The sequence below is a fragment of the Lactuca virosa genome, chromosome 4, assembly GCF_052849685.1.
Source record: "Lactuca virosa cultivar CGN04683 chromosome 4, Lactuca_virosa_CGN04683_v6, whole genome shotgun sequence".
NCBI lineage: Eukaryota > Viridiplantae > Streptophyta > Magnoliopsida > Asterales > Asteraceae > Lactuca > Lactuca virosa.
The window spans coordinates 378,661,370-378,679,088 of record NC_136429.1 but is presented as its reverse complement, the minus strand read 5'-3'; the positions used below and the strand labels follow the sequence as shown (position 1 = coordinate 378,679,088).

At 35.8% G+C, this 17,719-nt stretch overlaps 1 protein-coding gene and 1 pseudogene across 4 annotated transcripts; both read right to left on the bottom strand.

Annotated features, from left to right (window-relative positions):
* Positions 1-8,019: 8,019 nt before the first annotated feature.
* On the bottom strand, positions 8,020-10,613 carry LOC145106376 (uncharacterized; annotated as a pseudogene). The gene is made up of 10 exons (XR_013707549.1): positions 10,608-10,613; positions 10,082-10,263; positions 9,947-9,997; positions 9,729-9,801; positions 9,527-9,634; positions 9,278-9,412; positions 9,143-9,196; positions 8,979-9,049; positions 8,795-8,876; positions 8,020-8,221 (listed from the first exon to the last, which is right to left on the bottom strand). The product of XR_013707549.1 is annotated as an uncharacterized LOC145106376 (transcript).
* Positions 10,389-11,405, bottom strand: LOC145108792 (uncharacterized). 3 transcript variants are annotated; one of them, XM_079045881.1, is made up of 3 exons: positions 10,898-11,405; positions 10,667-10,829; positions 10,389-10,520 (listed from the first exon to the last, which is right to left on the bottom strand). In XM_079045881.1, exons 1-2 carry the CDS (start codon positions 11,203-11,205, stop codon positions 10,784-10,786), a joined length of 354 nt encoding a protein of 117 aa, XP_078902007.1. In that variant the 5' UTR covers positions 11,206-11,405; the 3' UTR covers positions 10,389-10,520; positions 10,667-10,783. The 3 variants fall into 3 exon arrangements, with proteins under 3 accessions (XP_078902007.1, XP_078902008.1, XP_078902009.1); XM_079045882.1 differs by having other exon boundaries at positions 10,396-10,520; positions 10,595-10,829; XM_079045883.1 differs by lacking the exon at positions 10,667-10,829 and adding an exon at positions 10,595-10,666 and having other exon boundaries at positions 10,396-10,520.
* Between the last annotated feature and the right edge of the window lie 6,314 nt (positions 11,406-17,719).

Here is a 17,719-nt window from a genome sequence, read left to right as displayed (position 1 = left end):
CCTTCTTTAAGATGTGTCACTCAAGTTACAATCTTGGAGTATGATTCTAAGACTTGTTTAGGAACGAAGTATGACTCATCTTCTTGATTTAACCATTTCAACAATTCATGATTCCTCTCCTTAGCCATAGGAATGCACTAAGATGTCCTTAGAGGACCAATTGTGATATGGTTTCTTAATCATTAAGATGATCAGAAAACATGATACTAAAGTACTCTCCCATCTTTTTAGATTGAGAAGCTTTTATCTTTCTGCCTTATTTGATTCTTCTCATTCGTTCTGCCATACATTGAAACTTTTGCAATGTTTCAGAATTATACTTAAACTTGTAAGAATAACCATAATTACTAAACCTTAGTAAATCATGACGAATAGTCTTATCGATCTTTGTGGTGGACTTTACCAGTGCACAAGAATGTGTACTCGATCCCTTAGTCCTTCACTTGACTCACATATACATATAAACAAGGAATTAGTCTTAATTTTTCCAAAGATGAAAATTCTCATTCATCATACAACTTGCACGATTCCAAGTTTCTACCCAACTGAAACTTGGGTGATGAGAATATTTCCTCATTTGGTAAATTATGACACTACCACAGTCGAAAGAATCAAATCCATTTTCCAATATTGCTATCAATGGAAACATATAAACAACAATTTTTCACAAATGCCATTGTAAGGATACTTAAAATAAATAAAATCAAAAAATTTTCTTTTATTTTAAAAAACTTTGCGGAAAAACTTATCCTTACAATGCAAATGCATATGAAAAACTATGTTGTTATGTATTCCTAAGCAATCTATCACAACTCTTTAAGTAACAGCTCAAATTTCTGATCACCGAACCATGCGACCGAAATCCATCTTCGCGGTCAGAATCATCATATTCTTCCTTTAAGCTTCCTCTTCACTTTGATTCTTAAAACATAAAAATGTGATCTAGTCACATCATGTAATAAGAATCTCCAAATAGTAACTTAATAGAGTTAGATAATGGACTTTACTTGAAGTAGAGTCAAAACTTTTGACTTTACCATCCTTACAGACTATCAGGTAAATTTGGCCAGCTTCACAACCAATGCTCCTTCCTTTGCCAATTGAACCCTATGGACTCTTTGGGAATGGTACACGAGACTATCTCATATTTAGCCTTTCTCTTTACCATTTGGTCAACCGAGTTGACTATGGCCGACCCCTTTCCATTGGGAAGAGAAAGCTTTTCTGGATTTCCAATGTTACCATTATCAATGTCCTTGGTAGTTTGGGAAGTCGATCTTCCAATCAAATTTGATTTACCAGTGCTCCAAATAATTTCTGATTCAGCAGCACCAAGCAAATAGGTAAGATCATTAAGGGTCATGTCATGGTCTGTCATATAGTAGCTCTAAAGGAACTCACTATGTGACTTAGAAAGTGATTGAAGAACCGAGTCAACAATCAACTTCCTCAAGACCTTGACACCCAACTCTCCCGGCTTGTCAATATGTGACTTCATCTCCAAGATGTGAGCACACATAGACTTTGCTTGCCAATAGGGCTTGAGTGACCTTAAACTTGTGGGTTAGGGAGAATAATTGGAGGAGGTGGAGGAAACAGATTTGGGAAGATCATAGTTGTCTGAACCAGACATATAAAATGGGAGATATTCAAGTTAGTTGATTTAAGTCCTTAATATAACACCCAATATGAAATATTAAGGCTAGGACCCAACACAATATTTTACAACTTGGAAGAGGGATGCCGTAATCCAAGCTATAATATATTTGAAGGTAGGCGAATGACGATTCACCAATTTCCACCATGAAAAACGAAATAATTTATTAGGTTTTAATTGGTTTTGAAACTCCTAGATCTTTTGAGATTCATTGAACTTTTCAATGACATGTTTCAATCTCGATTTGCCCTCTCATATTTTGTGACTGGGATGCCGAGGATCACAAAACAAGGTGTGAATAACCATGCAAATTCACTTGGTACCCTTAATATTATCACCTAATCGATGTGCCGGTTAACCACACACGTTCCACCGATCTATGATAAACATTAAGTTACCCTTCGCCACTCTTACTAGTCCAAGTTAGTGTGTCGGTTAACCACACACGCTCCACTAACGACTTGGTAAGGTACAAAGTGTAAATTTCATGGGTTAGCACCAAATTCACATTTTCCTAAGTAACTAAGATTGGGAATTTATAAGTGTTTAGTTACTTAGTATTTATCATTAATACTTTTAATGAAGGGAGAATTATAGTCCTGTCAAACCCGTTCGGCTAACGACCCTCCACCAGTCAAGGAAGCGGTGGGTGAGAGTGGACACCCATTAAACTGCCATTTTATAGGCAGTAACCTTATACCCCCTCATAGACCGGCTTCGTGAATGAGGCCTACTAACGGTAAGACTGACTTTGTTCTTATACATATATATAACTATTAACTATTAATATCATAATAGTATAAGGGTTGAATTTTAACTTTTAAAACTCTAAGGGCTTAACTTGGAATTAAAGTATTCATGGGGGGGGGACTTTACAAATTCCAAAACTTGAGGGCAAGTTTAGAACAATTAAAAAACTTTTTCAATTCCATAACTTATGAATTTAAAGTAGTTTTAATGAGAACTCTTCAAGTTCCATAACATGAGGACAAGTTATGGAAGACTTTAAAACATTTAAGGAAAAAAAAACTCTTCATTTTCATAACCTATGAGTTTAAAGTAGTTTAATGGATAAACTCTTCAAGTTCCATAACTTGAGGACAAGTTATGGAAGACTTTAAAATCATTCAAGAAAATAAGACTCCTCATTTTTCCTAACTTATGGAAATCTTATGAGTTTTAAAAATCATAAATGTGACTTTTAATATAACTTGAGGACAAGTTATAAAAACACATTTTATGAACAACTTTAAGATTAATTTGGATTGAAAACAAATTATCACATAACTCATAAGAACAAGATAATTCAAGTCAAACAATTTTCATGTAATTAGCCTAACCACTAAACTAATACAAAACATGAATCTATTGACAATTATCTTTTGAATTGGATTAGCATGAACATTACCACATAAAAAACAGGTTTATAAGATCAAAAACAGCTTAGGGTAATGTTTCTAGTCCAATTCCAGCCTTAAAAGTCGAAAATATGTTGTCAGGGGGTCCAACTCGTCGAGTGCATGAACCAACTCGACGAGTTGGATGAATTTCTTCATGGAATCGGTGAGTCCATCAGTGGACTCGGCGAGTCCAGTGCCCAGACAGCCAACATTTTCGATTTTTCAGCCCTTTCAGCAAGTATAACATGAAAACAAGCATTGGCTCTGATACCACTGTTGGGTTTTGGTATAATACAACATCCTATGGTGCACATACAATCCTAAATACCATGGATCTATGTTTTCACTAATTACACATGCAAATGGTTTCCAAGGTATTGAACCTATAGCTAGCATGCAATTGTCATACAAACTACATAAAATACTAGATAGTGTAACATACCTTTTTGTGTGGCTGGAAGTCTTGATGCATTTGGCCTTAAGAGTTTAGCCCCAATAGTGTGGAAGCCTCAAATGAAGTCACAACACATCAAGGACAAAGGTAGGACTTGAGAGAGAATCTCCATGCACTCTAAAACCTTCATGAACTCCAAGAACATGCACACACACTAGTGGTTGCCTTTTTTTGGTCATAACATATGTATTTATATGTGTTGAATTCTAAGAGTCATGGGTATAACCCAAACCCATACCCATGGGTTTTATGATCCATGGTTCATGTGGCCCAACTCTTTATGTATCCATACATAAACTTGGTCCAACATGGATCATAAGCCCAACACATATAAATATAACTAATTACCATAATTAGTCCCCGTAGTTTTAATTAGTCTCTTTTGATCACTAAATCAATTCCAAATTAATTCTTTATCAATACTAATTAAAACATATGATTTCATATTAATATATTAGAACTTATAATATATTAATAAATACCTCTTCTCTCAAAAGTCCATCCTAACAAATTGTTCTGATGATATGCAACCCAAATGGACCATGCTACTCTTCGGTCGAATACATACCAATAATAGTTATGGGCTTAGACACCTAATCCAACACACACAACTCACTTGAAGTTTCTCTCAAGAACTCACAACAACAACCTCTTATTTCCTCTCAAAAATTTCGAGAATCATAAGAGCTTCAAGGAGGATTTCATCCAAAAATCACTTCAAGTTATATTCTAGTGGTAAGATCTTACAAACATACTTTCTTTATACACTCATTCACCCCTCTTACAACCTTAATCTCTTGATCATACTCCATAGAACTCATCAAAGTTTGAAGGTCCCTTCAAGAAGCTTGCTAAGGCCGAAAACCACACCATCTTCTTCCATTTCTTCTTCAAAACCGAAACCACAAACCCAAGGTGAGTTCATACCCCCTTGTTTTCGGTTTTTACTTGTTTTTGGGGGGATAATACAAGTATTATATGTTGATCTATGTGTGTTTGCATGTTATATGTGATTTCTTTGGTTTGTGTTGTGAAAATATGATATTATTTGCTATATCTCGAAATCTATGGCTAAAGTGTGAAGGATACATAAACAAAAACATAATAAACAACATATTTCAAAGATCTAAGAATCTTTATGTTTAAGAAGTGAAAAACAAGGCCAAAGATTTTCATAAGTGTCATTTTTGCAAAAATAACAAAGATTTGGTTAAAAGATGACATTTTCGGTTTTTACAAGAATAATATGGTATATATCTATATAAAATATGATTTTTATGGAAATAATACTTCTCAAAGGACCAAAAACATAACTTTTTGCTTATTAGGCTTATATTTGGGCCCCAACGGTTTTTGGGCCCAAATTTGCGAAAAAATTGAAGATTGGGGCTTAAATTGTAAATTTATCAAAGTACAAAATCAAATACGTGAATGAATTAAATTCAGGGGCTGAAAATGACCTTTTTCGCTAAATTGGACTAATAATGCAAAGTTTTTAGATTTTGGGCCAAAAGTGTAAAACTTACGGCAAATGGGCCAAAAATGTAAATTTCTAGCAAATAAGGGCTGAAAATGTCAAAGGTGGTATTTTTGGGCTGAAATTATAAATTAAGATTTTGTTTGGGCCGAAAATGCCAAGTTAAATAATCTAATGTCATTTTTCATCAAAAAGGACAAAAAATGTCATTTTGTACCATAAAGGGGCTGAAAATGTAAATTTTATATGAAAAAGTGACTGAAAGGGTCAAATAAACATTTTGAGCCACATATAAATTCTAAACAATTTGATCAAAGATATAAATTTTTACAACAAGAATGTCTAAAAATGGTATTTTTATAAAAACTAAAAATATCGTTATAAACCAACATTGAGTATTTTAACGTCAAAAGTAAACACTAAGTGTATACCAAATCATATACTACAACTTAACGACAAAACAGATAAACCATTCAAGGGTTGGGCCCAATATTTCCTATTCGTGCTTATTGAGCCTTTGTGGCCCAATTATACGATTATTGGGCCCAATATAATCAAAACATGTATATTAGGCCTTGGTGACCCAATTACATGCCCAACGGGCCTTTATCGGCTTCGACATGCTATTGGGCCTTAGTGGCCCATTTGCATTGCTAATATGGTCCTAAACATTCATCATATGCTTAATGGGCTATAACGTGCCCGTAGCATGGTCGACAGCCGTTAATAACATACAAAAGTAGTGGGCCTCCTTTGTCCTCTTTCTTGTCTGTTAGGCTTACCTTATATTCACGTAAACATAAATCGGGTTGTAAAACAATGTTATTCAATTTCATTTGGGATTTAGTGAGAAATAACGGGTGGGACCAATAAGTGTCGGTCGTAGCCTGTAGTTATAATCAGAGTCTCCTGGAAGGAGAGCGAGAGTTTGTGTATATATCTATACGGGGGTGACTCCCACACACCTGAGCTGTTCGCTATAGTTAGACTCGGCCAGTCTAGGATGACAAAATCTTGATCAAAACCGGCGTTTGGAAAAATGCCAAGACAGGCGATGTAACGACCCAAATTCTTACGGTTAGCGTAGTTAGTTTTCCGTTATGTAGGGTTAAGCGTTATGTGTGTGTATGGTACGAGATTATATGTTTAGTGTATAATAAAATAAACAAATGGAGATTAACTAGGATTTTAAAGATTTAATTGAAATTTGAAAGATTTATAGGATCTACTTAATAATTAAAATAAATTAACGGTTTATTTGATATTTGAAATATCACAAGGCATAAATTGTCTTTGGAGGAAACGACTTTGGGGTAGATTGTGAACAAGTATCATAATTTAGGGACCAAATTTGTAAATTGATCTAATAAAAGCTATAAAATAAAACTACTAGATAAACGTATGCAGCTCCATCCAGCTTCATGCGATTAATTAGGAACGGTTAAACCCTTCGTTTTTCCTACGTTTCATCGTTCCATTCTCTTGACAATAATTAGGATGCCGACTCCCATCCGTAACTACCCATCCATACACTCACTATACAAACTTGCTAATTGTGAAACGGATAGATCAAGATCAAGAGAAGAGAAATGAAAGAGAGGAAACAGGGAGAACGAGAGTCAAAAGAGAGACGATTTGGTGAAGAAGAAAAGAACCAGACTTATCTGTTGAAGTTGCTTTCCCATCCTTGGACAGTCATTACATCCTTGAACCATGTGAGCATGCGATCTATAGGAGGTTTCAGTGGAGTCTCTTCGACGAGATCTGGAGATCTTCTGAGAAGCTCGGTGAAGACCTTGCTGAGTCATTAAAAAGGTTCCAAGGAGGGAATAAGATTCGATGACAAGGTTCGGATGAGATTACAGATCAGTAATGACGGAGGTCACAGTCGTGAATACCAAGAGGTAATATGAAAGTTCGATGTGATTTCCACTGCAATTTCAGAATATTGATCCATCTGATTTGTTATATGTGAACGAAGAGACGATTGCCGCACGACATATTTTGGTGGCATTGGCTACGAATGCCAATATAATACATGTTACGGTTAAGATGAGAAGCAATCGAAGGCTCTAAGCTTGACTACTCGCGTTTATCTTGTGGCTGAAATAATGTGTACGCCTGTTGGGCAGGACATGATTTTATGATGAAAGGGGCTGCACGTTTATAATAAGATTATCAGGAGACAGTTAAACTAAAGTTTGGAATCTGAATAAAAGACCCGGTTCAAACATGCAGAATGAAGAATGACTTCAAATGTTCAATACATGTCTGAAAGTAAAAATTAATGCTGGTGCATGCGAATATGCATGAGTGTTGCGATTCCTTTTCAAATAGAAGTATGGAGCTTTCGTGGTGAGATCAAGCTAATTAAGATAATGGAGTGGTCATGGGCAGGTATCATACGTATCCACTTTAATTAGATTGAGAGTTAGATTTATATCACACATAATACTAATAATAATATTTTATACCAAATGGGAAGTTTACGAATTTACAATAATTTTTATTGATAACATTACGTTATGATTAATTCTTAGTAAATACGCTTACATGGAATTTCACGGTTGGAATTATAACACTAAAAAAAATATGCCAAATAGTGACCAAAACGAAATGGTCACTAAAAATAGAATGAGTCGTCACTAAATGATTTAGTGACCAAAATTTCGGTCTGTCACTTTTCGTCACTATAGGTCCGTCACAAACCGATTTAGTGACCAAATATAAATATGGTCACTAAACAGTGACTAAAATATAGTCAGTCGCCAAATCTATGACGACCCGCTTCGTCACTAATGTTGTCACTAATCAATGAAAGTCGTCACTATTTTATCTACTTAGTGACCAATAAAAGTCGTCACTGTTTTATCCGATTAGTGACCATAGAAAGTGGTCACTGGTTTATCTAATTAGTGACTATAACAAGTCGTCACTGATTTAGCCTTTTAGACAAAAAAAAAGGGTCAATAATTAAGAAATTATTGAAATATTAAATGTCATTTTTAAAATGAAATATAATAATATCCAATTAGACAAAAGAAAAAGGCAAATGTTATAAATGTTTATAATACAACAACAATAACCAAATAAATCTTCATATAAGAACGGATGATTTCCCACCTAAATTATACATGGAATTATAGAGCTGCTAACACCACAAAAGCAAAATAGAAGTAATCAAATGAAAAGTTCCATTTGTTGGGCATCCTTATGGAATACTTTTCAGACTCCTACAAAATACAATGATAAAATGGTCATTTACCAAATAGAATGGTCAAATGGTCATTCATTAAATAGAAGGGTAAAATGTTCATGTACTCAAAGGAGAGTAGGATATTGTTTCTTTTGTTGGTAAGCATTGTTTCTAAATAGAAGGGTAAAATGATCATTTGCTCAAACAAGAGTAAGATACTATTTCTTTTGTGAGTAAGCATTGTTTCTAAATAGAAGGGTTTAAACGGTCATTTAATCTAACAAAAGTAAGATATTGTTTCCTTGTTAGCAAGCATTGTTTTTAAATAGAAGGGTAAAATGATCATTGACCAAAGAGAAGGGTAAAATGACCATTTACTCAAGCAAGAGTCAGATACTACTTCTTTGTTAACAAGCATCATTTCTAAATAGACGGGTAAAATGGTCATTTACTTCGATTCAGATAGTTTATTTTGGTTCTGGATACCCATACACGACTTAATGGGAAAAAATTCCGGTAAGCTATCTATATTTACTTAATACAAAAAGTCAAGGAAAAGAAAAGGGTAAAATGGTCATATTATATGGTAGTAGGAATGGAGGGTTGTTACCTTCATATCAGGCAATGCATTATAGATCATAGCAATTTCTCTTGAGATGCCAGTTGGATATAACACAAGAAAGGTGCTATACCTACACTCACACAACCAAAAGTTACAATTTTTATAAAAGAGAGTAGAAAAATAATGAGAAATAAATTCTTGAACCTAGTTGACCAAAGAATGAAGGTCAAACCTGAGTCATAAAAGCCAGTATGGAGTAGAACCAAATGCCTCTTTTGTCCCAAAGAAATAGTATCTAATAATCTAATTATCAACACCATAAATAATATATGGTTACAAAATAATGAAATCATTTATTTTTTTCTTCCATTTCTTCAAGCTCAAATATTTTTTTACCTCAGTGATACTCCAACTAATGACCAAAGAGCTAACAATAGGATGTGTTTGAACCTGTCACAATCAAGTTTTTTTTATCTCAGTAAAACTGTAATAAAACTGAAAATTATTAACTAAAAGGAAGAAAGCTCTAACCTCAGGAAAACTATAAAGGATTCCCCACACTACATACAATCTTGAACTTATTTGAGGCAATGTTGCTGAAATTGGGAGTGGACACAAAATTTGTGATTCTTCTGAGAGGGAGGCGGAGTTTTGATGTGGAAGGAACTAATGGAGGTCTTTTTTCCGATATTGTAGTCAGTCACCTAAAACCACAAAATAAATAAATAATAATAATAATCAGTAATTGTTCTTTAATGTTGTTATTATTTCTTGATTTACCTTTTCTTGTAGAGTTCTACATATGTGTTCTCTTGCAGAAAGACGGAGTTGAAGAGACTGAATATGCAACTTTTTGGTTTCTTTCTCATCATGTTTTGCTTTCTCAACCTATTTTTTTAACAAAATAAACAACAGATAATTAATTTAACTATATAAGAAAACAATATAATAAATAAATGAAAGTAGTTTGCTAATTAATTACCAGCTGTTTGTACTTGAATATCTCAGTGACATCGGTTTGTTTTCTAGCTGGGCCATATTCAACACCTCTCACTCTGCGTGCAAAATTCAGGGAACAAATTGTTTCTCCCAAATCCGATGAAAATCAATGTCTTACAATCACCTCCTACAAGAAAATATCAATCTACTTTTACTAATTTATTTATTGTAGTATAGTAATTTTATCACAAAATTATGTACAAAGAAAGCTCACCTAGAGAGCTCTGAAGAATATGGGTAAGCTTTGAGTTCCTGATTTGGTCAAAAAGAAGATTGAAATAAGAAAAAAACAATAAAAAAATAAATAATCCAAGATGGGGTAGATGAGAGACATACCTGTAAGGAATGTGAGAAGTCTTTGATGCAAGAGCTGAAATCACATCTCCTAAAGCTGAAAGTGATTTATTTATGAATTGGGATTCCTTCAATCTTCCCCACACGTTCACTTCCCACCAAATCAAATAACCACGAACTGTCCATTCACCAAATTCTCCCCACGAACTGTCACTCTCAATAAGCTACACAACAACATTTTCCATAAAGATTCCACCTTGATTTTATATTCACAACTACAATGCTATAACTGAATACACACACACACACACACTTACCAGTGAGATTGGCTACTTAGCTCATTGGCATTGGTAGATCCAACAGATCTGACATGACTCCCGCTTTTGAGCAGTTCCCATACTTCATATGTCTTGTACACAGGCACCTCAGAGAGAGTCCAGGAACTTCTTGTGTTCCTTCAGCTGATTGCTTAATTTCCAACCTGGATTTGTATGTTTATGAATAGATGTAGAAAACTAAGTAAGATGGTGTATATCAAGATTCAAGAAAGCTTACATTTGTTTCCTACTTCCATATTCAGAATCATTAGGAAACAAGAATATTTTTAACACATGTATCCCTTAATACCTGCCCTCCATACATGAAAACTTCATTAAGACATTAACTTCCAATTTCCTTTGTGATACTTGTAAATTGCTGATTCTGATGATTTATTCCATAAACAAACACTCCACGGAGCCAAGTCTAGGGTTTCGATATCACAAAAGAGAAGTATACCCTATTTGACCTCCTTAGAAAAGCAATCACGAAATTAAATAATATAAAATGCTGGAGAATATAATTGAGCTAATTAATTACCATTGAGTGTACATATCCAGAACAACGGTCTTATCACCGGCGGCATTAACGATTGGCCAAAATGTATCCTTATCAACCTCGGTAACCTGACCTACAACGACCGTTGGACCGGACATCTCCAAGCTCGATCTCACCTTCACCGAAGACCTCAAGTTTTTTATGGTTTTACTATCGATCGACTTGGTTGAAGCAACGGATCGGTGAACGTCTCTGCCGATGGTAAACTGTTTAGTCGGCCATGATGACAGTGATCCAGTTGACGGCGGCGGCGGAATCGGCCGGCAAACATGATGAATTTGTAACGCCATTGTAGCGATGGACGGCGGTTATCTCGGAGTATCCGAATGCTTGGAAGGAGATGTGATGGAGCGACGATGGACTGGCGGCGATGGACCGGCGACAATGGTCCGACGACGATGGGTCGGCGCGATGTTGTCAAACTGGAGATTGTTGTGTATCAATTTAGGGCAAAAGAGATGTGTTGAGTCGATTTAGGGCATAGTACTCGTTATTGGTAGTCAAAATTAGTCAACCTTGTTTATCCTCCTTACTAAACCAATTAATCGTTTTTACAAAAATTATCTGTATAAGTATAATTTGGTCAAAATTAGTAAAGTCTCCTTATTTAGTCAAAATATAAATACAACGGACTTTTTCAAATGTGTTTTCCTTTTTATTTTTTCAACCTTTTCCAAATATTATTATAGTAATATGTTTGATAAGGACCGGTCAATAATGTAACCAGTCTTTGCGAAATTATGTATAAAAAGAAAATAAAGCTGTAGTTATTTTCAAAAATAAAAAATATTAATTAAAAATATTTTAGTTTTTATTAATTGAAAATTAATATATATATATATATATATATATATATATATATATATATATATATATCAAGGTTGTAAAAATCGTTCGACGGTACTTCGACGGTCGACTGGTGTTAAGGGATTAATCGGTCTTGGCGGGGATTAATCGGGAACCATAGATTATTAATAAAATATTAAAATTAATTAAATATTAATATATCTTAAGAAAAACAAGTACTTCAAAATTAGAAAATAAGAAAAATTGTAATTTGGAAATTTGGAAATACGAAAATATGAACATTTTGGTATAATATTCGAAATTTTGAAAATTTGAAAATTTTGGAGTGAAAAAAAAAAATTGGTTTTTTGAATTTTTTTTGAATTTTTTTAAAATTTTTTTGACATTTTTTGACATTTTTTTTGACTTTTTTCGACTTTTTTGACTTTTGTTGAGTTTTGTTGACCGATTAATCCCGCCAAGGCCGATTAATCCCGCCAACCCCAATTAATCCTAAATTTCCGATTAATGTCCTAATCCTCGACGGTTGGAGAACGCCAAGCGATTAATCCACGATTAATCGCCGATTAATCCCGATTTCTGCAACCATGATATATATATATATAGTTAGTGACCACTACTTTATGGTCGCTAATTGTTTTTTTTCTTATAATTCCTCAGTGACCACTATTGGGTGGTCACTAATTATTTTTCCCCATTTAAAAGAGTAGACGTGTAGTTTTAAATAAGAGTAGTTGTGACCATTATTTTTGGTCACTAAACCTCCAATACAGTGACCACTTTTTTTGTCACTAAGCTTCTAACATATTGACCATTATTCTTACTCACTATATAGTTAACATAGTGACAATTATTTTTAGTCACTAAATAGTTGTTATGATATGAAACAAAAGTAGTTTAATTTTTTCGGGTTATAGTGACCGAGTTAGTGACCACCACATATAATTCGTCATTAAATTTGTAGGATTACCAAAATTCAGTGACCACTTAATTTTTAGTGACTAAAAGATGCTTTCAGTGACCAAATTTTAGGTCGTCACTAAAAATTAGTCACTAATAAGGACTTTTCTTGTAGTGTAATTAGTGGTATATATTTTAGTGTTTTAATAAGATTAGTTTAATCATATGATGAAAATTAAAGTGTTAGCACTTAAATTAATAATATAACTATGATTGTGTTTAGGTTCTTCTTTTTGACGTCTAAAGAAGATTACAAAGTGACAGATATAGTACATATTGTTGAAATCGAATGTGAGTCAATAGATTTTTCATAAACCTTGTACATAGTCGAAAACTACTTCCCGGAAATGGCTCGATTAGTCAAATTAGAATATTACTAATTGTTGATTATGCCACTATGTGCAATATGAGATATGTCATTGTTTTGCCTTCTGTTACATTTATATGCTTAGTAAATTTGGTAGATATGCCTATCTTGGTACATGATACGATTAATTGCAACTATGATATGCTATATGAAATGCTTGCTATATGACTATGATCTTTTTTAGTATCTTCTTGGTATAAAAGTTATGAATCTTGATTATGATAATACGAATATTGCATGCTTGTACTTGATTTACGATTGATTATGCGGGGTTATGCATAGAGGGCAAGGGTAGAACCTAGCACTTAGCATGAAACGCTATCCGGATACCTTCGAGCCTAGTTGGTTGACAAATACCTTCTAGGAAAAGAGCTTAATCCAATTAAAGAGTTGCTCGGTCTTTCTAGATGCCCGTGTGACACATGGTACACGAACACTTTGGTGTTCATGGACTGGAGTGATGTTGGCCATTCGATCGAGGTCGGATCAAGCATCACGTGGGATTCGGGAGGTGTATCGTGAAATTGGCACCGTTTGAACCAATCCTAAACGACATCGCAGGCCCTCGTGTCTTGCAGGTCGGAGTAGCGAAAGTGGAAGTCTTGGGGTCGGTGTTAAGGGTGGGAGTCGCGAACCACCTAAAGCATTTGACTGGCCAGGCACACAAGTAGTGAACGGGTTTTTCCCTTGGGGTTAGGTATTACTATGAGACTACCTATGCCTATACGATTATGATATATACCTTTGATATGATGCTATACAATTATGATATGATTATACATGACATATGATCGATGTTACACAAATGAATGAAATGTGAATGGAGATACAATATTGAATGATTGAATGATATTTGAAAGATGATTGATTAAGGGTTGATATGCGAATCTTGTGTATATGCTTATAATTTGAATGATTGACACGTAAGGGGATGGTATGTTTTCCCTTTGATTGTGTACAAACCCCTATTGGCTCACGAAGCATTTCCTGACACTTGTTTTCTTTTCTTTGTGCCTCTATGATTGGTACAGGTAGCTTAAGAGCTTGACTTGGTGAGATGGGGTCACTTTTGGGTAGTTTATCCTTAGAATAAAGATGCCACTTGGACATGTTATTTACTTTTTGATACCAATGCTTCCGCTACAATTAAATACTTTTGATATTTTGGTTTTGAATTGAACGTAACGTTGTGGTTTGAAATTGTTTTGAACTAAACAATGTTTACAGTCTTCCGCTGCATTTCCGTTAAAAGGTTTTTTTTTTTTTTAAATTTGAGTAAAAAAAATCATGACGTTACAGGCGAATTAGTCATTATTATGCATGGTTATAACGACTCACATAGAGATCCATTACCATCTAAGTATTCATGGGAAATCATATTCATACACTGTGACGATGCAAAGTGATTATACAATAATACAAAACTATCATACTATTTAAATCGGAAAACATCGGGTTTTCTGGGGAACGACATTATTCACTTCTACTGACAACGACTATAATACAAGGAACAATTATGAAATGCATTTCACTTTTACATGTTTTGAAATCACATACACGTATACTTATGGATCATCACACCTTTTTCATAAACAGTTTTTGTTACAGAAAATATCGGATTTTCTGGGTTTTACAAACAATACAAACTATTTTTATATCAAACCTATGAACTCACCAACATTATATATGTTGACCGTTTTCAAAATAACTTGTATTCTCAGGTAACCGTTAGAATGAAGAATTATCAAGCGTGTTTCTGAAATGTCTTTTGTGTAATTTCAATCGATAAACAATTTATGTTTTGGATTATGTAATGTAAACAATGTACTTGATGTGAACAATGTCAGTTGTAATGTATTAATGCATGGTGATGCTTATGTTATGTTTCATGTATATTCATTGTGATGATATTTCAATTTAAGTTACACGAGCCCTCGGACGTTTCCGCCGTCTGGTTCGGGGGTGTGACAGGATGGTATCAGAGCTTTATTTATAGTGAACTGGCATATCTAACCACACATTGATATGCAACTATAAACCCAAAAAGGGACTAAATAACTCTGAACAAAACAAATAAAAAATATATAATAATAAACACTCTTACTTGTGCAACTTAGAAAAAATAAACATAATAACAATTCAAATAAGACATTGGGAAGAATCATGACATCTCGGTTAAACCAGGACTGTTCACAGTTGTGTTAGGGATGAATGTAGCCTGATCAACTACATTTCCTTCATAGTACAACTATCACATGCCCTGGAGCGATCGCGATGGTCAGTAGACCTAAGGCATACCCTTTTGATACCCAAGAGGAGAACATCAAACCAATTATAATAACAACTAAAATATTTTAGGAATAATAATGGTTTATTTATATACCCTCATGCAGACAGTATGGTTGGCTTCCATCTTCCTGGAGATCCATATTTCCCTAATCAGGGGAATAACAGATGGCTTGAAGAGGAACCCGAAGAGGAACCTGAAGAGGAGTCTGAGGACGAACCCGAGGAGGAACAAGAGGATGGGATCGAAGACGGACCTGAGGAGCCTGTGGCGAACTCTGGAGGGGAGGAACCTAGCGACAATAGTGACGATGACTCGGACGCAGAGTCCATAGTCATCAACCCACCATTTCCAGTTAGGGTGCCATCACATCGGATGAGACCTAATGGCTTTACACCCCCATTGGGAGTTGAGATTTGGAGATGGAGTAGGCAGCAAGGTCAGCGACCCCCGTACGGCATAGCGAGGGAATTCTATGACCTGAGGGATGGAGGACCGGCAGACCGAACACTTCTTGTTGTGGTAAGACGATTGAGGGATACCGACAACCTAGCTCAGAACACTGCTGACAACATGCATCAGATGCGAGAGAGAGTTGCAAGGGTCGAGCAGGAAACGCATGAGGTTATCTGGGAATTCCACATAAGACAGGATATGTGGGAGGCCCAACTTCGAGACACAGAGCGATAGGTGGCTCGACTCCAGGTAGCATCCACATCTACAACACCACCCCCCGATGCATCTCGTCGTGATTAGGACCAACTTTACCAACTACCAGTGTTACTATGTTCTCTTATGTTTACCATGTTATGTGCTACCGACTCTATGTTTAAGTGATTACACTACTCATAGAGTCATTATGCTGTCAAACCTTGTACCCTTATGTATGCCCTTTCGGGCAAATTTTCATGTATCAAAGTGCGGATATTATTAGTGGAAAATATTATGTGTTTTATCGTGATGTTGTTATCTGCTATGGAACCACTTAGATGCACAATCGATTCACGGAATTCCCAACTTAAATGCAATGCGTACTCAACATCTTTCTGTTCCATAACAGCAAGATGCTGCAAAGACCAACCCATGGAAACAATCAACCACCGCCGCCACCAGAAATCAACTCAGTTGCATTTCAAGCAGCTGTATCTGCTGCAGTCACAGCAGCACTGACGCAGTTTCACAATGGAAACAATGGTGGAGGCAACGGACAGGGGGCCGAAAGTTCAAACAACGGGATGAACCAAGGACCTACCAATATTACAAAGATTTCACCAACGCCGAACCACGAACCTTTAATGGCACAGGGGGAGTAATAACCCTAAAAAGATGGATTGAAAAGGTGGAATCGGTGTTCGAGATATGCGGATGCCCTGAAGAATTCAAGGTGAAGTTTACAGCATGTACATTTGTTGATCAAGCCCTCACCTGATGGAATAGACATGTGGAGGCTATGACTCTTCCTGTGGCTAATGCCATGCCATGGGCGGAATTGAAAGAAATGCTAATGGCTGAATACTGCCCACGTGGCGAGGTTCAGAAAATGGAGCAAGAGTTATGGAATCTCAAAGTCCGAAACTCCGACGTCGATGCCTACATATCAAGGTTTAGTGAACTGTCTCTGTTGTGCCCTGACATGATTACTTCGGAAGGAAAGAAAATCGAACGATTCATCTGGGGATTAACCTCCCCAATTCAAGGAAACGTAATAGCCGCAAATCCTGAAACCTTTGACATTGCCAAGAGGTTGGCCAAGAAGTTGTACGACCACAACAAGAAGAAGAGCGAAAAAGCATGGGAAACGGAAAACAAGAAGGAGAGCGACAACAAGAAGGGAAAGAATAACAAGCGGAAGGGACGACAAGGCTTAGAGTCGTCAAAGAAACAACAAACAGTGACAGTTCATGCTGCAACCACCCAAGTTCCCTCCACACCACATGCTCCAGCCTCATCCACCCCAAGTGCCCCTAAGCAGTATTCCGGAAATCTCCCAAAGTGCAACAAGTGCAATCTCCATCACAATGGTGAATACAGGGAGATGCATTGTACCAGTTGCAACCGAAAGGGTCATACGACAAGATACTGTAGGACCTATCCTCCCCATAACCAGCAACAGGGAAACAACAACAACAACAACCGCAACAACCACAACAATAACAACAACAACAACAACAATAACAACAACAACAACAACAACAACAACAATAACAACAACGTCAACAACGCTGGGGCTAGCCACACTTGTTATGGATGCGGAAGGACTGGGCATTTCCGTCGAAGCTGCCCCAATGTCAACAACCAAGGGAATGGAGGAACAGGGAGAGTGCTGACTATGGGCCAAGCGGAAGCGGTTCAGGATCCCGCTGTTGTCACTGGTACGTTTCTC